The sequence below is a fragment of the Oryctolagus cuniculus genome, chromosome 8 (assembly GCF_964237555.1).
Source record: "Oryctolagus cuniculus chromosome 8, mOryCun1.1, whole genome shotgun sequence".
In the NCBI taxonomy this organism is placed as follows: domain Eukaryota; kingdom Metazoa; phylum Chordata; class Mammalia; order Lagomorpha; family Leporidae; genus Oryctolagus; species Oryctolagus cuniculus.
Window position 1 is genome coordinate 16,603,608 of NC_091439.1, and position 26,964 is coordinate 16,630,571.

At 45.0% G+C, this 26,964-nt stretch overlaps 1 protein-coding gene across 7 annotated transcripts in view; it reads left to right on the forward strand.

Annotated features, from left to right (window-relative positions):
* NR3C2 (nuclear receptor subfamily 3 group C member 2) overlaps positions 1-26,426 on the forward strand; it is a 375,527-nt gene extending 349,101 nt beyond the window's left edge. For all 7 annotated transcript variants that reach the window (XM_070047457.1, XM_070047456.1, XM_070047454.1 and 4 more), the window contains one exon: positions 23,703-26,426. In XM_070047457.1, the coding sequence (XP_069903558.1) occupies positions 23,703-23,858 (156 nt within the window). In that variant the 3' untranslated portion in view covers positions 23,859-26,426. The remainder of the gene's footprint in view (positions 1-23,702) is intronic.
* The last annotated feature ends 538 nt before the right edge of the window (positions 26,427-26,964 follow it).

Genomic DNA, 26,964 nt, shown 5'->3' on the forward strand with positions numbered 1-26,964 from the left:
CTCAGGAATTTTAATAGAAGAATGTTCAAAGTGTTGTCCAATGCAGCTCCCTAGTAAAATTGCTCTAATTGTAGAAAAGAGTAACCAGTCTTTCTATTGTATGTAAATGAACATCTTTAGTGTGGCGGAGAGGACATTTTTGTGTTGCTATCTTTGAATGTGGCTAAGACATCACAGTAGCTTAGTAAACCCTATCTATGTAAATAGCCCTAAAACAAACTTTATTCCAGACCCTGACCAGGGATATCTGAATTTCTGACATCTATAATATGAATGAATATGGCAGAAATATATATGACCAGGAAAAGGCCTCCCATCAAAGGCAGCCATGATGGTTCAGTGCTGATCTTACGTTTTAAGCCCTGGTGTAGTCCAGGCTCCTTCCTTAGCCATCACTTCCACCGTACACACTGATGATAAGGACAGTCTACTTCCACTCGCTCTTATAGAACCTTTCTCTCCTTCAGTCCTTTGTGCTTGGCCATGGATTTCTGTGGCTGACAACACAAAGGCAGGGTTAGTTCCTCCCCTCTTCAGGAAAGGTTAATTTGAGATGTAAGTAGTTTGAGTGGCTAATTCTTGGACCGTGTATGACAGTGCTTACTGTCAGGAGCCAGGTCACATTGTCTGATGTACTTATACTAGATTTTTGAGAAATGAAAGGGAAAAAAAACCTTCAATATAGGAAATTTGAAATATCTGTCATATATCTCTTTAAAATCATACTCAGAAATGGGATTCCTGGAACACATAATATTTCCATCATTCATTTTTTGCTGTTTTTCACAGCACTTATACCATTTTATATTGTCATTAACCATGCACAGGGATTCTAATTTCTCCACATTCTCTGTGATATTTGCTGCTTTTTTAAAAATTTTAGCCATACTAATACATGTGAGGCAGTATGTAATTCTGATTTGGATTTGTATTACCCTAATGATTCATGATACTGAGCATTTTTCATGCACGTTTTAGCCATTTGTATATCTTCTTTGGAGAAAGGTACATTCAAGACCAGGGCCTAGTTTATAAAATTATTTACTTGAGAGATAGAGCTGGGGGGGTGGGGAATGGAGAGAGAGAGAGATTGATTGATTGATTGATTGATCTTCCATTCACTGGTTCACTTTCCAGATGGCTATAAAGGTCAGGAACCAGGAACTCCATCTGGGTCTCCCACATGGTGGCAGGGGCCCGAGCACTTGGGCCATCCTCCACTGCTTTTTCAGGCACATTAGCAGGAAGCTGGATCAAAAGTGGAGCAGCCAGGACTTGAACCAGTGCTCCAATGTTGGATGCTGGCAGTAGAAGCCACAGCTTAACCTTCTATACCATAACATTGACACCTTAAGTCCTTGGCTCATTTTTAAATTACTTTTATTGTTTTTGTTGTTGTTGAGTTGTAGGAGTTCTTAATATACTCTGGGTGTAACCCCTTATCAGATACATGATTTTCAGATATTTTCTCTGATTCCTGTTTTTAGGATTTTTCGGTGTCATAACCTTTTTCTCTTTGAACTTATAACAGACCATAGTTTGGTTATTTTAATACTTTACTGGAAAAATTAAAATCTGTGCCTGATCCCTGTATATTTAAAAGGAGGTAAAAAAAAAAAAAGTATTCCTTCTTATAACCACCACTCCTTCCCAGCTTCTAGAGCTGACAACTAAATGGAGCCTAACATACCAACTCTCTTCCTAACCTGAAATGTATCTAGGGAAGAGCTGGGAAGGCTACCTCATTGTCTAACACCTGTATCAGTAAATCCACCTCCCCTATGCAGCCTAAATCCCTCTTCTTACAGTAGAATAATAGCTGTGTAATATGTGGGATTTACACGGAGCCTTTCTCCCTAAGTCCTGCCATTAAACCTGTCTAATGTCTCCATGAGGTGAGGATGAGTAAACATTACTATTTAAAGTTAATCATCATGTCTTAGTGCCCTTCTCTGTAAAAAGAGAATAATAATATTTACTCAGGTTTTTGTTTTACAATTTTTATAGTAAAATGAATTAAAGTAATGAAGTGCATTTTCCCAGGTTTGCACCTGAGGTGGAGCAGAAAGAATGCAGGAGGGGAGAAGCACCAAAGGGAGATGTCCCTTGGGAGTGGCATGACCAGCCCTCCACCTGCTTAGCTCTGGTGGCACTCTGGGTTTCTCCCTAAAGTGGAGCAGTGCACAGAATGGGAGCAAGAGACTCCTCAAAATGCTGAAAAGGAATCTTAAACCTAAAGCCTAATTTGGTACAAAAAGAAAGCGGGAAGGGAATTCCTAAGGAGAGATGCAGTTAAGCAATTTTTAAAAGGAGTTTATTATCAACACTATTTTAGACTAGCGGAAATAACTTAAAAAAAATTTTATATCATTTATCTGAAAGGCAGAAAGAGAACTCACAACTACTGATTCATCCCCCAAATGTCTGCAGCAGCACAGGGTTGGACCCCATGAAACCCAAGAGCCTGGAACTCAATCCACATCTCCCACGTGGGTGGCAAGAACCCAACTCCGTGAGCCATCACCTGCTGCCTCCCAGGGTGCACATTGCTAGTGCTGGAATTGAGCAGAACCAAGACGTGGACCCAGGCACTCCTGTACGGGAAGCGGGGGTCCCAGGAGTGGAGTGGCTGTTGTGCAAATTCCTGCTCCAGGAGATGGCTTTAAATGGCATTTAAAAGGCCAGGAATATGCCAGTTGGCCAATGAGGTTTAAGTTACAGAGACTAGACAGTGTATATGGTTTGATTACATAGAGGCAAGCCTCACTATTCTCAGATTTATTAATTCAGCAAGTCACTGACATTTATTGGTGACCCTCATCATGACTTTCGCAGTCACTCACAGACTTGTGCAGAGCAGTGAAACACATGGGTGGCCAGTGTGCATGTTCCTGACCGAGGGCAAACAAGGCGACTCTGCCATGGTGCATCAGCTCCCATACTGTGTTAGAGAGTCCTTGTCAAGATCTATTTCCTGCCACATTTTTGTGGGTTTTGTTGGTAATTGGGCTGTTGAGATGCTGCAAGCATAGAGCTCATACACTGTCTAGGGTTCCTGAGTACAAGAAGTCTCTGTGTACCTTATGGAGGAAACGCGTGGTGAAGTTTCAGTCAGGTGTAAGTAAGTTATAGTGCTTTAGGCCATGGGTGCAATGCTCAGCAATCGGCAAGGCGTATTAAAGCTGGTGTCTTTAAGCCAAAACACGAATAAACCAAGGTTATGTGCTGATCGTTTGGGTACCTAGCCGTGGATCTCACCTAGGAACACTCACTCAGCATTCACTAGATCAGTGTTTGCCTTGCTGTATAGCACACAGCCACTGTGACTGTGCATAACCTTCAGGACTACAGGTGCAGGGTGAAACAGCTCCTGAAGCAGTAGCCAAAAATAGACTGAGGGAGGGAGGGAGGTGAGCTATTAGAATAACAAATTCTGGAAGCTTCAAGCTGGACAGTGTCTTCTATTATCTAGCTCAATTCCTTGATGTAGAAGGATTCTTTCTAAAGTATGTCCTAAAGGCTAGAAAAGTCTGTAACAATTGGAAAGCAGATTTAGCTGTCACAGTATTGCTTAATTTGGAGAACTTTTCCCCTCTTTTCAGTAATTCTGAAATCAGGAAACATCCTTGATTTGTAGACAAGGGTACTTCAAAGAGTTTATGGAAAATCAAATTAAAAAATAAGTTTATTGAGGCCTGTGTTGTGGTGCAGCAGTGAAGCCAATGCCTGCAACACCGCCATCCCATCTTAGAGCACCAGTGTAAACCCTGGCTGCCCTGCTTCTGATCCAACTCCCTACTAATGTGCCTGGAAAAATCGTGGAAAATGACCCAATTACTTGGGCCTCTTCCACCCATGTGGGAGGCCTGGATGGAGTTCCTGACTCCTGGCTTCAGCCTAGCCCAGCTACAGCCATTGTGGCTATTCAGGAAATGGAACTAATTGATAAAAGATTCTCTCTCTTTCTCTTTAGCTTTCAAGTAAATAAACTAAATTTTAAAAAGAGATGAGTTTCTTTTTGTTACAAATGTTACCAAAAGAATTTGAAATCCACATGTACATGGGGTTTTCAAAAAGTTCATGGAAAATGCATTTTATGAAAACACTAGGCATGAATCTCGGACCTTTTTTGTACCAAAATAAACTTGTCTTGTAATGGCATTTCTCACAAACTTTTTGAAGTACTCTCATAGTTTAACAAACAAGCAACACTGTTCTCCAGAAAGTCATTAAATCTCTGAGGCACCTTCCAACCCCTGGATCAGCAACCCTTTTCTATAATGAGCCACATAAACTATCTTAGGTTTTCGTAGGCCACATGCACTCACTGTGACTACTCATCTCTGCCATCGTAGCCTGAGCTACATAAATGGGATGTGTGTTGCCATTTTCTAGTTAAACCATTTCATATAATCCTAACATGTCACAAAGTATCATTCTTTTATTTCTTTAATGAATACTTTACACAAAAACATTAGGCCATATTTAGCCTGCAGGCTATGGTTTTTGTCAACATCTGTTGGCTTTACTGGCACCATAAATTCAAGAGAAGAAAACAAGCCACCTTGGTCCCAAGCGTTCCTCCCTTCCCAAGACTTTCTTCCAGTGGGTCTTCCCCTTATGGGTTAGAGTTCTTTATGTTTTCACAGACTGAGGTAAGGACTTAACCACTTAATCTAAATTTAATGTGATATTAAAGTTGGTAACATATTCCCATGAATTGATTTAGTTTTTTACTTGGCTCAGTATAGTATACATTTGCAAGAAAGATCTAAGAAATATTGAAAACAAAATTAGGAAAAGTTCATACTTCTATATACAGTAACATGCCAATGCATTTCAAACACAACCCTTTCATTAGATCTCCTTTGTTCGCCAATGTTCTAATTATCCCTTTATCTTTAAGCCCTACTTTCTTCCTTTCCATTGTGTCATTTTTCTTTGTGTTGTTCAAATGTACAATAGACCTTATTCACGAGAAGGCGGAGCTGCAATCTAGAACAAGGCTTGTAATGCAAGGAAACTTAAACAGAGTGGAAATTAAATAAATTTAAGTACAAAAAAATTAGAAGGAAACTGAGCTCATCTTGCTTACCACAGCATCCAGACCATGTAGTTTGAAGATTTAAATATTCATCACTGACCAGAGATCCATGACTGCTATTGAATTCATTATACACATGGTGATGGGGAACAAATTAAAATATAACCTTATAGAACAATCAAATGCTAATGCATGGGGATCCAGATGAGTTTTGAGAAACATACTTGGTTTTTGATGAGACACAGGGCAGTACCTGCTTCCCGCAGGGCAGCCAGCCCACTCCAGAGGAGGCAATGGCCTGACCCAGATGCTTGAGCCTACACCAGTCTAGACTCTGAAACTAGCCCTGGGAGGTGCATGGGACTGCCTGCCTCCATCACTCCATCAGGCAGGCAGGCTCCTTTGACATAGTGCTGGAGGTGGCCACATCCTATCCTGGAGCCTGGCTTGGGCACCCATATAGGGGGTTCCCATACCTAGAATTTAAGAGCAAAACTTCCATCCGATGGGGAGCAAGCAGCCCTGCAGAGAGGCCTGTCTCCTGCCACAGGGCCACTCCTGAATCCAGCTGTCCTGTGTGCTGGCTCCTGGTGGAGCACAACACACTTCTCACATAGGGACCCAACAAGCTGTTCTTTTGCAGTGCAGAAGCTTCTCATTTTTTTGATGTAGTCCCACTTGTTAATTTTGGCTTTGATTGCCTGTGCTTCTGGGGTCTTTTCTAAGAAGTTTTTGCCTATGCCAATGTCTTGTGGGTTTCCCCAGTGTTCTCTAGAAACTTGATGTTTCATGTTGTAGACTTAGGTCTCTGGTCCATTTTGAGTGGGTTTTTGTGTAAGGTATGAGGTAGGGGTCTTGTTTCATACTTCTGCACGTAGAAATCCAGTTTTCCCAGCATCTTTTGTTGAAGAAACTGTCCTGGCTCTAGAAATTGATTTTTGCGCCTTTGTCAAAGATAAGTTGGTTATAGATGCATGGATTGAGTTCCAGAGTTTCTATTCTGCTCCATCGGTCTACACATCAGTTTTTGTGCCAGTACTAGGCTGTTTCAATTATAACTGCCCTGTAGTATGTCTTGAGGTCTGGGATTGTGATGCCTCTGGCTTTGTTTTTGCTGTTTAAGATTGCTTTAGCTCTTTGGGGTTTCTTGGTTTCCATATGAATTTTAGCATCATTTTTTCTAGATCTGAGAAGAATGTTGTTGGTATTTTGATTGGAATCACATTGAATCTATAAATTGCTGCCAGTGGTATGGACATTTTGAAGATATTGATTCTTCCAATCCATGAACATGGAATATTTTTCTACTTTTTTATGTCTTCTATTTCTTTTTTTAATGTTTTGTAATTCTCATCATAGAGATCTGTGACATCTTGGTTAAATTTATTCCAAGGTATTTACACTTTTTTGTAGCTTCACATTCTTTTTTATTTTTTTATTTTTTTTTATTTTATTATTATTTTTTTTTTTTTTGACAGGCAGAGTGGACAGTGAGAGAGAGAGACAGAGAGAAAGGTCTTCCTTTGCCGTTGGTTCACCCTCCAATGGCCGCCGCGGCCGGCGCGCTGCGGCCTGCGCACTGCGCTGATCCGATGGCAGGAGCCAGGAGCCAGGTGCTTTTCCTGGTCTCCCATGGGGTGCAGGGCCCAAGCACCTGGGCCATCCTCCACTGCACTCCCTGGCCATAGCAGAGGGCTGGCCTGGAAGAGGGGCAACCGGGACAGAATCCAGCGCCCCGACCGGGACTAGAACCCGGTGTGCCGGCGCCACTAGGCGGAGGATTAGCCTAGTGAGCCGCGGCGCCGGCCCTGTAGCTTCACATTCTAACATTGAAATGTTGTTGTACTCCTTTGCAGAGGTCATAGTGTCTTCCTTATTCTTGTTTCTTGAATTTATTTTTAGGCATTTGTAAAATACTTATTTTCTTTCCTCTGATGGCCTTTTATTTTTGAACTATGTCTATGTGGTTTAGGGGAATGTCTACACTTTCAGTGAATACCAAGAGGTGTGTGATGGGTGTGGCCAGGGAGTTCTGGTCAGTGCTCCAAGATGGGGCAAGTATCAGGCGTAACACCCAAGTTGGGCGTGCTAGCTTTCCTCTGGTTAACTGGATGGAGAGAAATGGTCACCTCTGTTGCTGCAACCACTCCTCCTCCTCCAATGCTGAGGGGTGCCCAGGTGTTAGCTTCCATGTGTTCAACACTCATCCCCACCACCATATGAACTGCATGTAGATCTGTGCTACCCCTCCTGTGAGCACCGTTCCCTCTGCTATGAGCTGCTCTAGGCCACCAAGGAGCAGCACAGAGTGCGCCACAGCACTCTGTGATGGCCCAGAACTCAGCCACACCCTATCTCTTTTCAGGGGATCACAGTGTTTTCTTAGTCTCAGCACCCAGGGCTCTCAGGGTTAGGGAGTGTAACTGGAGCTGCTCCACCCAGCTAGCCCATCCTGACAACAGGGGGCCACAGGGCTCCCAGGGCCCACTGTCTCTGTGTGTTCCAACCTACCAAATCAAGTCCTGTTCTCTCAACCAGATTCAGTGCCAGTGGGTACATGGGTTTTTCTCTCTGGCAAGATCTCTGGGTCTCTGGCATTCAATATCTGCCAGCCACAGACCTGCTCTCTTCACAATTGTGCTGGGCGTTTAGCAGAGTCCTGCAGGCTGTGCCTCCCTTCTGTAGGGATGGCTCCCCCTCCCCCTGCCCCCTGCCAGGTGAGTACAGCTGGTGCAACAGAGGCCACCTCAGTGGGTTGCTCCTGCACTGCTGTGTGTGCCCCACTGACTGGGTGCAGGGTGACCCCGAGAAATTCTGGGTGCATGCGCAAAATCTAAGGTGGCCGCTATGTGCCTAAGAATGGTGCCAGCTCTCCTGCCGCTGGCTGCAGGTTGCTGTTGCAGGAGGGAGGAGGAGGAGGGATTCCTAGGGATCCCGGATGGATGAAGGGGTGCAGTTCACCAAGCTTTGTCTTTCGGGTATGGGCCCTGGAGTCTGATCTCACCTTGTTTGCCAGGGAGGGCAGGCACCCCCCTTCCTGTTGCTTCCTTCAAGTTGCTGGGTGCTCCACTGGGGGCTCTCGCTGCACCCCGCTGTGTGTCTTCTCCCACCCAGATTCTGGTGGTTCCTACTGCTTCAATGGGTGTCCCACTGCAGCTTTACCCTAAGAATGCACTTTCTCTCCTTTTTTCGTATTCATTTCACCCCATGTAAATCAGACCACCCTGTCCCTATTCCACCATCTTCTATGCCATTGTTTTTTTTTTAATTAATTAATCTTTTTTTAAATTTTTTGACAGGCAGGCAGAGTGGACAGTGAGAGCGAGAGACAGAGAGAAAGGTCTTCCTTTGCCGTTGGGTTACTTTCGCTTAGGGGGTGAAAGAAAACACTACTAAATTAGTGAGGAGAGGTTTTTGTTACCATGTCACATTTCCCTGACCTACAACCAATGAGAGCAAAGCAGAGCCACATGGCCGCATGGGTCTCTTCCTGTGCCCACATAGGTCTCTTCCTTGCTGGCCTGCATGGGAGCAAGTTGGGGTATTGAACCTGGTTTGTTAATTATTTATATTTATTGAGGCTGGATACACATACCATACAGTTTACTATTTTCACCACTTTTAACTGTATAATTGCATACATTGACACTGCTGTACAGTCATTGCCACCACCCATCACCCTAGTCAGAAACTCTGCACCCATTAAACAGGAACCTCTCTGTGAATATGACCACCACCGTCTTGCCCTCATGTAAGTGGGGGCCACACAGTAGCAGTTATCTGTCTGGCTCATTTCACTCAGCATACTGTCATGTTGTGTGTGTGTGTGTGTGTGTGTGTGTGTTTTAAGATTTATTTATTTGAAAAGCAGAATGACAGAGAAAGAAATTTTTAATCTGTTGGTTTACTTCCCAAATGGCTGCAATGGCCAGGGTTGGGCCAGGCCAAAGCCAAGAGCCCGGAAACTCCATCCAGGTCTCCCACATTGAGGGAAGGAGCCCAAGCACTTGAACCATCTTCTACTACCTTCCCAGTCATATTAGCAGGAGCTGGATTGGAAGCAGAGCAGCAGGGACCCAAACTGGCTCTCCCATATGGGATGCCAGCATCATAGATAGCAGCTTAATGCATTGTGCCACAAGGCCAGCTCCTAGTATACTGTCTTTGAGGTTCATTCATGATGTAGCGTATATCAGAATTTCATGATTTTTGAAGGCTGAATGATAGTCTTTATGTGTGTATACTCCATGTTTCTTTTCTTTTTTATAGACTGGTTTCTTTTATTTGAAAGGCAGAGTTATGGGAGAAGGGGAGAGGGGAGAGAGAAAGAGAAGGAATGAGAGAATCTTCTATCTGCTGGGTCACTGCCCAAATAGCTGCAACAGCCTGGGGCCAGGCTAGGCCAATGCCAGAAGCCAGGAGCCTCTTCCAGGTCTCCCATGTGGATGCAGGGGTCCAAGGACTTGGGCCATTTTCCACTGTTTTCTCAGGCACATTAGCACGGAGCTGGATCAAAAGTGGAGTATCTGTGACTCAAACAGATACCCATGTGGGATGCCAGCACCACAGGTAGCAGCTTAACCTACTGCATCACAATGGTGGCCCCTACCCTGTTTTTCTTATCCATTCATTTCCTAGGGTCACTTGGGTCATTTCCACCTTTTGGTTATTGTGAATAATGCTGCTATGAACACTGGTATGCAAATATCTATTCAGGCTCTGGTTTGAATTGCATAATTCTTTTTTTAAAAGATTTATTTTATTTATTTGAAAGCCAGAGTTACAGAGAGAGGTAGAGACAGAGAGAGAGAGGTCTTCCATCCACTGGTTCACTCCCCAATTGGCTGCAATGGCCAGAGCTGCACCAATCTGAAGCCAGGAGCTTCTTGCAGGTCTCCCATGTGGGTGCAGGGGCCCAAGGATTTGGGACATCCTCTACTGCTATCCCAGGCAGTAGCAGAGAGCTGGATTGAAAGAGGAGCAGCTGGATCTCAAACTGGCGCCCATATGGGATGGCGGCTCTTCAGGCCAGGGTGTTAACCACTGCGCCACCGCGCCTGCCCCTGAATTGCATAATTCTGTTTCATTTTTGAAACTCTGTCATAACTGTCTTCCATAGAGCTTGACCATTTTGCACTCCCAGTGACAGTGCACAAGAGTTCTGACTGTTCTGTATCCTTGCCAACACTTGTAATTTCCCATTTCTCCGATAGCTGCCATCCCAGTGGATGTGAAGTGCTCTCTCATTGTTTTCTTTTTGATTTGCATTTTCCTGATGCCTGGTGGTGTCAGGCATCATCTCTCTGGTTATGTGCTTTTTGGCCATTTGTGTGTCTTTTTTTGAGAAATGGGTATTCAAGTCCTTGGCCATTTGTTAGTGTGATTTTTTGTTGTTGGAGTTCCTTACATATTCTGAATATTAGTGCCCTTTCAGATGTATGATTTGAAAATATTTCCTCCCATTCCATGGGTTGCTTTTCACTCTTAAGAGTATCCTTTCATGCCCGGAAGTTTTTAATTTTAATGTGATCCAATTTATCTATTTTTTCCCTTTGTTGTCTGTGCTTTTGGTGTAATATCCAAAAATAAACCTAAACCTGTTTTGTCTTGAATGAAAGCCAAACTCCCTTATATAATCACTGCAGGTCATTTCCAGTATTTGCAAGGCTATTTCTGGAACACTAGCCACACATGTCCAGTGAAACTATTAGAGAATTTACAGTTAGATTGTTTACTCTCCCCTAACCCCTTCTGTAGAGCTGGCCAAGATTTCGATCTTTGAAAATAGAGCTTCAGATTCCTCTCAATGCTCATTCCAGGTAAAAAGCTGGATTTTTTAAAAATTTGTTTATTTATATGAAAGAGTTACAGAGAGAGACATCTTCCACCTGCTGGTTCACTGGGTCAGGTTGAAACCAGGAGCCAGAAGCTTTATTCATGTCTTCCACATGGGTGGCAGGGACCCAACACTTGGGCCATCCAGTGCTGTCAGTAGCATGGAGCTGGATCAGAAGTGAAGCAGCCTGAACTCCAGCCGGCATCTGTATGGAATAACAACAGGGCAGGTGGCAGCTTTACCTGCTATACCACAATGCCAGACCCAAAAGCTAGATCTTGATTAGGTGAACACTCTGGAGTCAGCAGGTACCATCCGACGAATGAACACATTCCTGGGATCACAGGAGACCTGCGTCACAGAGACTGTTTCCACCTGGGTCCCCTCATCCCAGTGACATCATAGCAGCAGCACAGACCCCAGATGTGTGGTAGAAGTGAGACCCTCCCCGCAAGGCATTCAAGAAGCTTTGCTTGAGGTGGGAACAGGGCATACGGAATGGCTGCTAGTCTGCCATGGGCCGTGACTCATTGAAGACAGTAGGACAAAGGCATGGATATTACCCAATGGCCTCATCAGCAGAGCAAGCCCAGTGCCATCAAACGCCCTGTGACCTGGCCAGGCTCCTCTGCTGCCCTGGCAGCTGTGCCTATCAGGCTGGAAAAATCCTGCTGGGTGACTGCTAAACTTGCATGGTCCCAGCAGACGCATTTTGTACAGAATGAGAAGTGACTGCACAAGTTTTTCTCTGATTCCTATTAATGCAAGACTCTTGTTGCTAATTATGGTTCTTGCCTCTCTGTACAGCCTGGTATATGCGAGGGAAGGCCAGAGGGAATGCAATATTAAGACCAGAGCCTGGGCCAGCCCATTGGTCTCCTTGCAACAAAGGCATCTGTGCTGATGGCTCAGTAGGGGAGGGCTTTGTCTCCTGTGAGCATATTCGTCACCCCATGTCTAACCGCAGTGATCCGTAGCACCCATGGCATGGCATGTGTATAAAGTAATATTAAAAGCTAGCGGGGGTGGGGGGGCCGGCACTGTGGCACAGTGGGTTAAAGCCATGGCCTGAATTGCCAGCATCCCATATGGGCTCTGGTTCGAGTCCCGGCTGCTCCACTTCCGATCTAGCTCTCTGCTATGGCCTGGGAAAGCAGTAGATGGCCCAAGTCCTTGGGCCCCTGCACCTATGTGGGAGACCAGGAAGAAACTCCTAGCTCCTGGCTTTGGATCGGCGCAGCTCCGGCCATTACAGCCATCTGGGAAGTGATCCAACAGATGGAAGACCTCCCTCTCTGTCTCTACCTCTCTCTGTTACTCTTTCAAATAAATAAAAATAAATCTTTAAAGAAAAACTAAAAAAAAAAGCCAGCAGAGGCTGGTGCTGTGGCGTAGAAGGTAAAGCTGCTGCCTGCAGTGCCAGCATCCCATATGGGCGCTGGTTCAAAACCCAGCTGCTCCACTTCTGATCCAGCTCTCTGCTATGGCCTGGGAAAGCAGTAGAAAATCACCCAAGTGCTTGGGCCCCTGTACCCATGTGGAAGACCCGGAAGAAGCTCTAGGCTCCTGGCTTTGGATTGGCTCAGCTCCAGCCATTGTGGCCATTTGGGGACTGAACCAGTGGATGGAAGATCTCTCTCTCCCTCTGCCTATGCCTCTGCCTCTCTGAAACACTGCCTTTCAAATAAATAAATCTTTAAAAACAAAATAAAAAGCGTTGGCATGCATTTGGCCTAGCAGGCAAGATACCCTCATCTAATATCTTAGTGCCTGGGTTCAAGTTCCAGTACCACTCCCAATTCCAGCTTCCTCCTAATGTGGACCCTGGGAGGCAGCAGGTGCTGGCTCAAGTGCTTGGGTTCCTGACACACAGGAGACTTAAATTGAGTTCCTGCCACCCAGCTTCAGTCTGGCCAGTCCCAGTTGTGGGCATTTGGAGAGTGACCCATCATATGGGAGCTAGTGCTGTCCGTGTCTGTCTCTATGTCTTTGTCTCCCTCTGTGTGTTGGGGTTGCGGTGGAGGGAGTAGGTGTGCGTGTGTGCTCACCTGTTAAGTAATACAAAGCAAAATCAAACCTGGCATACTCACACTGAAGGAGATTGGAGTTCCAGGGAGGGATGAAAGGAGATGAGTTTCATGTATTGTGCTTTGCATTGCTTAGTACCACTAAAAATGAAGACACTCGCTTGAATGACCTGGTCTTTGTTCTGGTTTACTGATTACAACCAGCAACATGATGCCCCAAAATACTGCTGAAATGAATTACTCCAAAGCCCTGAGAGGCTGGAATAAGTGAGAGAGATCCAGGAACAACCAGAAACAGGGAGCCAGACCATAACAACTTGGGATCCCTGTAGTTCTCTCCAGGGCTGCACTGCACAGCAGTGGCAGCAGGAGCCTCTCCTGGGGGCACCGGCGACTGTGGTAAAGGATGAAATAGGTGGTTCTGACCTTCAAGGACCTTGTGGGCCACATAAGGAGCTGCAACATAAGAAAAGTTGAAATGCTAAGAGATGTGAACACCAGGACAAAAGGAACAGTGCTATCACTGGGCTACAGGGTTGTTAATGGAATCAGAAAGGAACACAGTGTCATCCGAAGCAGGTGTTTGTCCCAGAGATTAAGATGCCCATGTCCCCATCCGAGTGCCTAGGTCTGATGCCAGGCACCAGCTCCTAATTCTATCCTTATACTGATACAGACCCTGGGAGGCTGTGGTGATGTCAGTCCCTGGATGGAGTTCCTGGCTCTTGGCTTCAGCCTCGGCCTAGCTGCAGCCATTTGTGGGCATTTGGGGAGTGAATCAGGACATGTACAAGCAGTGTCTGTCTGTGTCTTTAAAAAAAAAATGGAATCTGTGAAGTCAGACAAGAGGAAGGGTCCCTTCAGACTGAGCCCCAGGAAGGCCTCCTCAGGGAAGAGGTGACTGTGGGGACAGGGAATCGTTACAAGAAAGACCCCCAGGAAAAAAGCTGGGAGAGCTAAGGCTCACAGCATTCAAGAGTGACATTACAAAAAAATTCCATATCCAGTGAATGTCCAAGGAAATTTCGTGATTTTCTCCTAGATGGCTATGTACAACTATGCAGAATCTGTGTGTGTGTGTGTGTGTGTGTGTGTGTGTGTTTCCTACTTACAGGCTAACATGTAATACGTATACATTGGTACAGGGTACCATGCCATATTTCAACACATGTAGACAGTATCAGCTGACGAGATCAGGCAATTAGCATTTCCATTTCCATAGCTTCTTTTTTTAAACCTGTGGAGCCTACCGGCTGCCCTATTCCAGGTCTTCCTGCAGTATGTAATACCTTACTGTGAATTCTGCTCCAACACCAGAGCCTGTCACCTCTCACTTGTTTGGGTTCCTTTCCCCACTGCTGTCCCCCAGCCCTTCTCAGCCTCTCATAGTCACTTTTCTAACACCAACATTTTTTTTAGCTCCCATTTACAAGGCCGTGGAGAATTTGTCTTGCTGTGTCTGGCTTATTTTGCTTAACATAATGGCCTCTAGTTCCACCCATTTTCCTTTAAATGTTAAGATTTTAGACTTTCTAATGGCTGAATAATATTCCATTGTGTAATCTACCACATTTTCTTTACCCACTCATCCATTGATGAACTAGGACCTAGGTTAATTCCCTGTCTGGGCTATTGTGATTGGTATGGCAGTGAACACAGAGGTGCAGTGAGCTCTTCGACATGATGACTTAATGACCTTCAGATACAGGTGTGTAGAAAGTAGTGAGATAGCTGGGCTATAAAGTAGATCTATCTGTAGGTTTTTGAAGAACCTCCACACTGGTTTCATAACAGCTATACTGACTTGCATTCCCACAGTTTGTAAGGATGCCCTTTTTTCTACATCCTCACCCGAATTTCTCGTGGTGTATTTTTTTGTGAATATTTCAGAATATTAATTAAGTACATATACATTTATTATACTCATGTCTTCCTGTTGAATTGATCCCTTAATCATTACATGGTGCCCTTCTCTGTCTCTTTTAACAGATTTTCAGTGCAAGTCTATTTTGTCTGATAGAGGATGGCTATGCCTGCCCCCCCCTTTTTTTCTATTAGCATGAACTATGTTTTTCCATCCTTTCACTTTCTGTCTATGTGTATCTTTGTTGGTGAGATGTGTTTCTCATAAGCAGCAAATAGATGGTCTTGCTTTTTAATACATTTGGCAATTCTGTATTTCTTTTTGACAGGCAGAGATAGAGAAAGGGCTTCCTTTTTCCATTGGTCCACCCCCCAAATGGCTGCCATGGCCAGTGCACTGTGCCAGTCCGAAGCCAGGAGCTTCCTCCTGGTCTCCCACGTGGGTGCAGGGCTCAAGCACTTGGGCCATCCTCTACTGCCTTCCAGGGCCACAGCAGAGAGCTGGACTGGAAGAGGAGCAACTGGGACAGAATCTGGCGCCCCAACTGGGAATAGAATCCAGGGTGCCGGCGGCGCAGTTGGAGGATTAGCCTAATGAGCCACAGTGCTGGCCCAATTTTGTATCTTTTAACTAGAGAGTTATGGCCATATACATCCAAAGTGACTATTGATAAGTTACGACTTGGCCCTGCCATTTTTCCGTAAATGCTCCAGTCTTTTACTTTTACTGTGGGTTTTCTGCCTTCACGTCCTTTCCTGGTGATGGATTTCTTCTTGTGCGCACATCCTTCAGCATCTTTGGTAGGGCTGGATGAGTGGTGACAAACTCTTTGAATTTGTTGTGGAAGGTCTTCACCTTCATTCATAAATGAGATTTTTTCAGGGTACAGTATTCTGAGTTGACTTTTTCTCTTAAGACATGGACTGTATCTTTTTTTTTTTTAACTTTTATTTAATGAATATAAATTTCCAAAGTACAGCTTATGGATTACAATGGCTTCCCCCCCATAACGTCCCTCCCACCCACAACCCTCCCCTCTCCCACTCCCTCTCCCCTTCCATTCACATGAGGATTCATTTTCGATTCTCTTTATATACAGAAGATCAGTTTAGCATACATTAAGTAAAGATTTCAACAGTTTGCTCCCACACAAACATAAAGTGAAAAATAATAGATGATTTTTTAAATGATGATGAAATCAGATCAGACCTATTGTCATGTTTAATCCCAGTGAGAGTCAAGTTGGGAATTGATAATTTCTTTTTTTTTTTTTTTTTTTTTTTTTTACAGAAGATCAGTTTAGTATACATTAAGTAAAGATTTCAACAGTTTGCACCCACATAGAAACACAAAGTGAAATATACTGTTTGAGTACTCGTTATAGCATTAAGTCTCAATGTACAGCACATTAAGGACAGAGATCCTACATGAGGAGTAAGTGCACAGTGACTCCTGTTGTTGACTTTACAAATTGACACTCCTGTTTATGGCATCAGTAATCTCCCTATGCACCAGTCATGAGTTTCCAAGGCTATGGAAGCCCCTTGAGTTCTCCGACTCTTATCTTGTTTAGACAAGGTCATAGTCAAAGTGGAGGTTCTCTCCTCCCTTCAGAGAAAGGTACCTCCTTCTTTGAAGACCTGTTCTTTCCACTGGGATCTTACTCACAGAGATCTTTCATTTAGGTGTTTTTTTTTTTTTTTTTTTTTTTTTTTGTTTTTTTTTTTTTTTTGCCAGAGTGTCTTGGCTTTCCATGCCTGAAATACTCTCATGGGCTTTTCAGCCAGATTGGAATGCCTTTAGGGCTGATTCTGAGGCCAGAGTGCTGTTTAGGACATCCGCCATTCTATGAGTCTGCTGAGTATCTCACTTCCCATGTTGGATCACTCTCCCCTTTATTTATTCTATCGGTTAGTATTAGCAGGTACTAGACTTGTTTATGTGCTCCCTTTGACTCTTAGTCCTTTCATTATGATCAATTGTGAACTGAAATTGATCACTTGGACTAGTGAGATGGCATTGGTACATGCCACCTTGATAGGATTAAATTGGAGTCCCCTGGTATGTTTCTAACTCTACCATTTGGGGCAAGTCAGCTTGAGCATGTCCCAAATTGTACTTGATCAGCATAGCCCTGACTGTTAATGAACAACTTAATACATTATCCCTTTTTTTTTTTTTTTGTCTGTTCTACTTAATATGACTGGTTTAATTCTGTAATTAATACACAGTTATTCTTAAGTGTTGAAATTTAACTGAAATGTGATCCCTGTTAAACGTAAGAGTGGGAATAAGAGAGGGAAGAGATGTACAATTTGGGACATGGACTGTATCTTACCATTCTCTTAGCCTGTAGGATTTCTGATGAGAAGTCAGCTGTGAGTAACTGAAGATCCTCTGAAAGTAATCTGGCATTTTTCTTGTGCACATTTTAGAATCTTTATGCTTTACTGTGGAAAGTGACTACAACATGTCCTGGTGAAGATCTTTTCTGGGCATGTCTGTTAGGAATGGCCGAGTACAGGAGGCACAAAGAACTCCTTTCTTTCTCTAAATGATGGAAGTTTTCTGTACCTTCTCTTTTTCCACAGCTTCAGGAACTCCTAAGACCCAAATGTGGGTCACTTCAACACTGTTTTTTAGTGTTCTTTTTTTTTTGTCTGACTGATTTCCAGAGATTTGTCTTCTAGCTAGGATATCCTTTCTTCTACCTCACCAAGTCTGTTGTTAAGGTTTTCCACTATATTTTTATTTAATCTGCTTAATTCATTTCTAATATTTCATTTTGATTTCTATTTAAAATTTCAATTTCCTGGGAAAATTTTCACTCATATCATGTATGGTTTTCTTTACTTTGTGGATTTGCTTCTGATGGCTTTTGAATGATCCTACAATTAGTTTTTGAAGAAATGCCAGGAATGGAATTCAGATATCTTCATATTCACATTCTAATATGGAAATGTAGGTTGTGTTCCTTTGGGGGGGGGGGGATTATGTGTCTTCCTTATTCTCGTTTCTTGAATTTCTGTATGTATTGTTAGGCATCTGTAGAATTTTTTTTTCCTCTGATGGTTTTTACCTCTGAGCTATGTCTCTATTGCTTAGTGGAATGTCTGCACTTTCAGCGAATACCATGAGGTGGGTGTGGCCAGGGAGCTCGCCTCTGGTTAACAGGATGGAGAGGAATGGTCACCTCTGCTGGTACAACCACCCCCTCACCTCCTCTCATCCAAGCTGACCCACACATATAATCTGTGCAGTCCTTCCTTTGAGCACAGTTCCCTCTGCTAAGAGAGTGTGCAGCAGCACTAGTGATTGCCCAGGAACCCAGCTGCCACAGTGTTCTCAGTCTCAGCACCCAGGACTCAAAGAGTACAAATGGGGCCACTCCGTGTCACCAGCCCATCCCGTCCACGGGGAGGCTGAGGTGTTCTGTGCTGCTGGATGAGCCCAATCCTCCCAGCCACACTCAGATAGTGGGGAACACGGGTATTTCTCATTGGTAGAATCTCTGTATCACAGGCACATAGAGTACTTGCAAGCCACAGCTCTGCTGGTCATGTACAGAACCCCACTTCCCTTCCATGAGGATGGCTCCTCCTTCCCACCCATTGCTGGGTGGGTGCAGCTCGCCAGGTGGAGAGCATCCCCGGCAGCTGCTACCTGCTTATGTCTAACAATGGCACCAGCCCTGAGGTAGGTTGTTGTTGTGGGGGGGGGGGGGTGGGGAGAAGGGAGAGAGATGTCACATATCCCCCTCCCTGCTTTGGGTGAACAGTCACCCCACTATCCTAAGGGATCGGGGCCAGACTCGACAATGTTGCAGTCCACTAGGCTTTCTCTCTGGCTGAATCAGCAGTGATGAGGGCCGTGCAGTCTGCCCTCACCTGGTGTGCCGAGGTGGGTGCTCCTTCCTGATCCAAGCTGCTAGGTCCTTTGTCATTTCCTTGCTTGTTGCTGCATGTCTGCTCCTTCCACACAGGTCTGGGCCATTTCTACTGCTTTCCCAGGACCTCCCACTGCAGTTTCCCCTGAGTGTGGACTTTCTCCACTTTTGCTCTATTAATTTCACTTAGCCTACATCAGACTGCCCTGTCACTATTCCACTATCTTGGAACCGCTGCCATTCTTTTATTAAAAAATTATTTTGTGAAAGGCAGAAAGACAGAAATTTTCTGTTCCCTGGTTCACTCTCCAAATGCCTTCAACAGCTAGGGCTGGACCAGGCCAAAGACAGGAGCTAGGAACTCCATCTCTGATTTGCTTTTAAAGGTAGCCCTTGGCAGAGTCTGGCTTTCCCCCCAAACCAAACCGTGCTACATCCTAAGGAACTGATCTCTTCCTTGATGGTTGCAAGCTTTGAAGTGGGAAGAGTGGTATGAGTCCCAACCACCTGTGCCCCTCTAGTGCTGCAGTCTGGCTCCTTCACTCCCCCGTCACCTCCAAGGTGAGATTTCAGCCTGTCCTGCCTCTGTCCACTCTCTGGATCTGGGGCAGTGCCCAATCCTGGATTGGCAGGGGTTAGGAACAGCAACCAGTGAGGCCACATGCCTTGTACTGTTTGTATCCTGGGTTCCTGGCTCCTGTAGGTTCCAGCAAGGACGAGATCTGCTATATTCTTCAGCATGCACTGCACCACGCTAGCACCCAGGAGACACCCATGTGAATGTGCAGAGTGATGCTTTGCCATAATACAGCAGTGTGCATTCTGGCTGGTCTGCATCTGTGTGGACCCAGGTGCTCCATATGTGAATCTCATCCCACTCCTGTGGTCCTGTCCCTATCACCTGAAGATCTCACCAACCACAACTCCCTACTTCATGTACCTGGGACTCTTTCTTTGTTGTTGTTTTACTTTACATTGATACATAGAAGTCATGTTTATAGGGTGCCATGTGATATCCCAACACTTGTGTACATTGTGCAAGATTCAAATTAGGGTGAATTATCTACTCAAACACTTATCTCTTTGGGTGAAAACCTTCAAAATTTTCCCTCCTTGATTTTTTGAAAAAAAAATTTAAATATACAGTACATCACTGTTACAATGATGTAACACTTTGCAGCTGAACACCAGAACTTCTAACTAGTGCCCGTTAATCAACCTTCCCCACCCCTCCCTTCCTGCTACCCTCCCCAGCCTCTGACAACATCTATTCTACTCTCACCGTCTCTGCGATCAGCTTGTTTAGATTCCATGTTTGAGGGAGATCATGTGATCCTGTGCCTGGGTCATTTCACTTAACATAATGACAAGACTTCATCCTCTTGTATGGCTTAATGTATTCCATTGTGTAGATGCACCATATTTTCTTTAACCATTCATTAGCTGATGGACAATTAGGGTGTTCCATTTCTTGGCTTTTATGAATAGTGATAAACATAGGAGTGCAGATGTCTCTTCAATAGATGGATTTCACTTCCTTTGGACATGTACCCAGCAGTGGGATTGCTGGATCATATGTACTTTTTTTTTTTGAGGGACCGCCATATTATTGCCATAATGGTTATACTAATTTATATTCTCACCACATCCTTGATGGCACTTATCTTTTGTCTTTTTTATAATAGCCATTCTAATTGGAGTGAGGTGATATCTCGATGTGGTTTTGATTTGCATTTCCCTAGTGATGAGTGATATTGAGTACTTTTCATGTATCTATCATCCATTTGTATGCCCTCCTTTGGAAAATGCCCACTTAGATAATCAGATTATTTTTGTTTTTGCTATTGAGTTCCTTATATATTTTGGTTATTAACCTCTAATCAGACATATAGTTTGCATATTTTTCTCCCATTCTTAGGTAGTCTCTTTGCTTTGTTGAGTGTTTCCTTTGCTGTGCAGAAGCTCTTTAGCTTGATGAAATCCCATTTGTCCCCTGTACTTTTGGTTTCTTATCCATGAAATCCTTGCCCATTCCAATGTCCTAAAGCATTTCTTCTATGTTTTCTTAGCACCTTTATGGAAATTCAGTTGGATGTTGATGCACAAGTTTACTTGTAGGCCCTCCTGTTCCACTGAGCTGTGTGCCTATTTTTACCCCCTTAGCAAGCCACTTTTAATTAGTGTAGCTTCAAAGTATCTTCTGAAGTATAATGTTTTCTGCTTTATTCTTTTTGTTCAAGACTGTTTTGGCTATTTGGGTTTTAGTACCATAAAAATATCATTGGAATTTTCATAGGGATTACACTGAATCTGTTATCACTTTGGATATTGTGGACATTTGAACAATATTGATTCTTAAAATCCATGAACATAGGATGTCTAATTTTTTGTGTCCTCTTCATTTCCTTTTTATAGGTTTCTTTTTTTGTAGCCTGCACCTTTGCTAAATTTTTTAGTTCTAGTAGTTTTTAAATGGAATATTGGGGTTGTCTATATACAAGGTCATGTCACCAGCTAACAGTGACAAATTGGCTTCTTCCTTCCCAATTTGGATACCTTTTAAATCTTTCTTAATTGCTCTGGCTAGAGCTCTGTGTACCTATTTTTTCCAGTGGTGCTGGGGCCCTGTACCACTGAGCCCACTCACTTTAAATATTTGCTAAGCACCAGACATCCATGGGTCCTGTCCTTGAGGCCCCTCTCCCCCAATACACTGGGTAGTCAGGGAGGAGTCTCCTGAGGGTTATCACTCTTGGGGATAGAACCTGCAGCTCAGAGCAGACTGGCTCCCAGCCACAGGGAGCACCTGTCTTCCATCCTCACTAGCTGCAGTCATGGCTCAGGACTGGAGGCCCTGAGAGGTTGTTAGCCTTGTCCCAGAGTAAATTGGGCATGCTTCCAGGTCATCCTGGTGACTGCTGAGGTCCTGTGGGCATCCTCTATCTTATTGCAGTAGATCAAGGTGTGAACAGAGGCCACGGGTATCAGCTCATGCATGGGAATGAGCTGTTTTCTCTGTGGAACATGGAACAGAGGTGGGCGGGAAATGATGTCCCAGGTTAATATGCATAATGAGTGACTACTGTGTGGGACACCTGTCCCCAGCCAACCTGCAAGGCAAGCATCGAGGCCCTGGCCTCTCCCTCCTGGCATGTTTTCTCTGAATCACCGAGGACAGGGGCACTTCCACCGCAAGCCACCCTCCTTATCTCTTCTTTGCTGTTCCCCTATGGCCCCAGGGCTTACCCCAACAGCTCCCACATCAAGGCCATCTTCCTAGCCCTGGCAGCGCTGACTCAGTAAAAGAGAACACAGACATCCTGAGAGCCAGGCACACAACAGGTGCTTGGCAGCTTGGATGGATGATGAAGGACCCTGGAGTCTTTACCTCCAGACAAGAATAAGGCCGTACCCCAGAGATGCCAAAGGTGTGACCTCCAGGCAAGGTCCTCCTAGGGGAGGTTGATATTGGCTAGAAACTTGGATGTCTATCCTCAGGCTGGGACACTGCAAAGGGAAGAAGTGTCAGCTCTGTGGAGATCAAGGTGAACTTGGTCCCAGCACCGCAGCAGGTGCCCAGGGCTCTGCTGGCTGACCGAAGGACATCATGCCCAACACTGCTGACCTGTTGTTGTTTGCACCACATCTAGAGAAGCACACTCAGAATAGCTTTAGCTTTGACAGCCACCAGCCTGCCCCAAAAGAAAAATACAGTAGAAATGGGGCAGCAGAATCACTGCTTCTGGAAAAACAAGGTCCCAGCCTTCACTTTCTAGAAGGGGCACCCGAGACCCACTTCCATCATGGTGCCCCAGAGGAAGATGCTGATTCCTAGTTGGGGGAGTCCAAAAGAGGCTTTGTGCTAGCAGGACCACTCAGTGTCACTGACACGCTGTCAGCACCTGCTGCATGCAGGCTGGGGCCCAAGGTGCTCCACCTGAGTCACCTGTTCCACCCTCTGTCACAGCACTGAGGACACTGAGGCACAGCGTTCACAAGGCCAGGCTGTGCGAATGGATGTGGGGACGGGCCCCAGACTGTCCCCGGCATCCTGTGGTGCAGAACAGGTGCCGAGTCTCTGCTCAGGGAGGTACACACTCTGAGCTGTAATGCCAGCACACACAGGAGCATTGAGGCATCTCTCTGCAGAGTTCTGTGGCTCTTGGTTTGCATAGAAGGCCTGCACATTGAGTAAAAACATTGAAAACCTCATGAGGAAGTTACAGGTGCAATTTTCCCAGAATCACTTTAAATTAGAGGTATTTGATGGCACGCAATGTTAAAAATGATTGGCAGTTGTTTTTCCCATAGTGGGATAAGGAATTAATTCAAGGAAAACTGGAGTGTGTTGCTTTGACCATGAGATTATTTTCCTAGAAATGAAAGAGCACCCAGTACTGCTGACTGCACTTAAGATTATTTTTAACTTACAGAATTGAGAATGGGCAGAGTGGGGGAAACGGGCTAGAGGTACAACCCACAACTTGTCCTGATGCTTTCACTCTTAAAGTCAGCCCCAAAGAGGAAGTGGCTGTACAGCCTCAGCTGCAACCCCAGCTCAGGGCAGGAAGCTGAAGGTGGGGGCTGCAGGTGGGGAGTCTGGGCTGTGCAGTTGTAGCACCTGCCAGGGAGGGACTCTGCCCTGCTCCTCACCTCCTGGGCATAGGCTGTGCATGGTGCCTGAGCCAGTCCCACCTCTTACCTACCTTACAGCTCAGAAAGGCCCCTGGCCCATACACATGAGGACCAAGATGCACATATGGGCCTGCCTCAGCCAGTTCACCCCATTAGGGACAGAATCACACAGAACCCATTCAGCGACCCAGGCACTGTGAACTGTTACTGTCCCTGCTGCCTCTGACGTACCTGACACTCGACAGTTCCAGAGCGCACGGCCCATGACACGAGCACCCTTCTCCCCTCCCTGAGACAGATGGATAACTCAGCTGGCGTTGCCTGAGATGCTGTTTCCTGGTGGGAAGCTGAGTGTTGCTCTTGGGGCTGAGGTCTCCATGTCACGCCCCCTCTCTCCGTGTCTCTTGCAGCTGGTGAGCGACCTGCTGGAATTTTGCTTCTACACCTTCCGAGAGTCGCAGGCCCTGAAAGTGGAGTTCCCTGCCATGCTGGTGGAGATCATCAGCGACCAGCTGCCAAAGGTGGAGTCGGGGAACGCCAAGGCCCTGTACTTCCACAGGAAGTGACCAGGGCGTCTTACAAGAACTTTGCCTTAAGTTTCCCCGTGTGAGTCCACACCCACGAAGGACCCAAGAAACCATGTTTCTCACCTGTGACGGTCGATTCACACTCGCTCAGCAGTGTCTCAAGTTTAAAACCATGTCGAGGGTTTGGAGCCAGGACAGCCGTGTGACGTGGACTTGGCAAGACCCGAGAAGTCTAAAAAGGATTCTTCCCTCTCCAATCCCCAGCGCTTGGAAACCAGTTCCTGTTCCTCTGGATGAAAAGCCATATCTAGTCAATAACTCTCTGATTTTGATATTTTAACAGATGGAAGTTTTAACTATGCCATGTAGTTCCTGGTATCGTTTTGCTTGTTTTAAAAGGGTTCAAGGACTAACAGACTTTTTGAAGTTCACCCTTGGGTTTGCACAGAAACGTATAGTCAATATGGGGCATTAATATTCTTTTGTTATTTAAAAAACACACAAAAAAGAAAAAATATATACAGATTTCCTGTCGTGTGAAAACAAAGCCTGTGGCGTAGACTAGCGCCCCCTGTGGGTCCGGTCCACTGCACCACCGGCATACACACTCGTTAGCGTCCATTTATTATTTAATTAGGATGGATAAGATGTTAAAACAAATGCCTTGGTTTCCATTTCTAGTATCTATTGTGTTGGCTTTACAGATAATTTTTTGCAGTCTTTTGCTGTGCTGTACATTACTGTATGTATAAATTGTGAAGGACCTGAAATAACGTATGAGGAATTTTTGTAAATGAGACACATACAAAAAAAAATCTTTAATGGTTAATAGGATGAATGGGAAAGTATTTTTGAAAGAATTCTATTTTGCTGGAGACTATTTAAGTACTATCTTTGTCTAAACAAACAAGGTAAATTTTTTTTTGTAAAGTGAAATGTTCTGCATGCCTAATGAACCGTTTACAGTGTATTTAAGAAAGGGAAAGCTGTGCCTTTTTTTAGCTTCATATCTAATTTACCATTTTACAGTCTCTGTTGTAAATAACCACACTGAAACCTCTTCGGTCGTCCTTCAGCCTTTCTGCCTTTTCTGTCCTTTCTGTTTGGTCCTTGGTCTCCCGCTGGGGGGTGTCCGATCTTTCTGGCTTCTGCTTCATCCTACTTCCATCGATCGGTCGGGGAACAACACTGCGGCGTCCGCGGCGCCGGGCAGGTGTCCCCAGCGGCAGGCGCCCGCGGCGGGGAGGGTTCTGGCAGTGCTGCAGCCGCACGAGAGCTGCCTCTCTCTCTCCCCGTTTCCTCCAGGAGCGGTCAGCTCTGGCAGAGCGAGACTGGACACTCAGAAAAATTTCCTCCCATTTTAGAAAGTCAAGTCTGATTTTCTCCTTTGGGGAAAAAAAAAATTCCATGCACTCTGTCTGTCAAAGGTCAGATCCTCACTTGTGATCTGGGGAAGGGATTCTGCACTCCCAGACCCGCTCACAGGAATACACAGATCACAACAGGACACACTGGATGGCCTGTGGGGGCAAGGTGCAGTCAGAATGGCGAGGAGACAGGAAGATAATTAGAGGGTTTTTAGATTTTTAAAAGGTAGGTTTTAAAAATAAATTTTATACATTAAAAACAGTTTTGGAGAAAAAAAAACTACAGATCATATAAACAAGACAATGGCACTAAAATTTTTAATTCATTAATCTGTTTGGCACTGATGCAATGTATGGCTTTTCTCTTGCACCAAATCACAAACATATATATATCTTCGGGGGAAACTAACAATATGATTGCACTAAAGAAACTACTTTGAATAGAGGCCAAATTAATCTCTGAACTGTGATGGTAATCATCAGGTTCTCGGTGATACTCACATTCTTTTCCAAAACCTAGCAGCTGGAGCTGCAGAAGGTCAAGGCCAGGAGAAAGCAGCGATGGGGGATCCACCCTTTTCTCCAGGGTTCACCGTGCAGGCAACATTACCTTGTCTTTCAAAAGACACCTGCCTTAGGCAAGGGGAAACCTGTGAAAGCTGCCCTGCGAGGGAGGAGTTTTTCTTACATCATTTGTGATTTCAGGAATTTAATTTCTAGGCAGATCTTCAAACACGGTCCACTCACCACGCACAGCAATAGGAAAGCCTTGCTCAGAAGGCGTTCTCTATACCACGTGCAGACGGGGGCAGGGGTTCCTGGCAGGGCGGGGGCTCGGGAAAGTGGCTTCTCCTTCAGACTTTCTTCTTAGGAAACTGGGGTCTAAGCGGAAGCAGGTTTGGGAGGGAGACGTCTGCATCAGCTTCGTACTAACAAAGTTACTGGCTCTTTGTGTGTCTCCAGGTAACTTTGCTTGATTAAACAGCAAAGCCATATTCTAAATTCACTGTTGAATGCCTGTCCCAAGTCCAAACTGTCTGTCTGCTCTTATTTTTGTACCATATTGCTCTTAAAAAAAATCTTGGTTTGGTACAATTCATAATTCACCAAAACTTCTTCATATAATTAAAAAAACACTAAATTAGTTTAAAATGAAGCAATTTATATCTTTATGCAAAAACATATGTCTGTCTTTGCAAAGGACTGTAAGCAGATTACAATAAATCCTTTACTTTAATCACCTGTTGTTTTGGTAACAGTTCATTTGAAGGTCCGAAGATAACACCTGGATTTTTGTGCCCTTCCAACACGGAGTAGAAGGTGGCTTTTTTTTCCCACGTAAGAGCCCTGTGGTAGCCACATGTTAACACCTCTTCAGGGAGGCATCAGATCTGGATTCGTATGCGAATGTTTAATTCAGTAAAATCCTCTGTAACGGGTTAGTAGCAATGGCGGCTATCATGAAGCTACTCAGCACTACATGTGCACAGCTCACACCTCCACAGCCACACGAGCACGCGTTCACTCCACACACTGTGGGACTTACCTGAGTCGACCCGAGATGCCTAACCGCAGAATTCCTCCTCCACATGGTCTTGCTCTCCACTTCCCCTGGGACTGTCAACAGGCTCAGCTCCCCATTGCTCTGCTCCTTCTCCCCCTCCTTGGAGGATTCGCCCCCCGATTCCAGTCCGTGTGGGCCACGGGAGACAGCACGCGAGTACCAGCTCACTTTGAAATGGAAAACACTAATCTCCCGCAAGAGAGACTCAAGTATA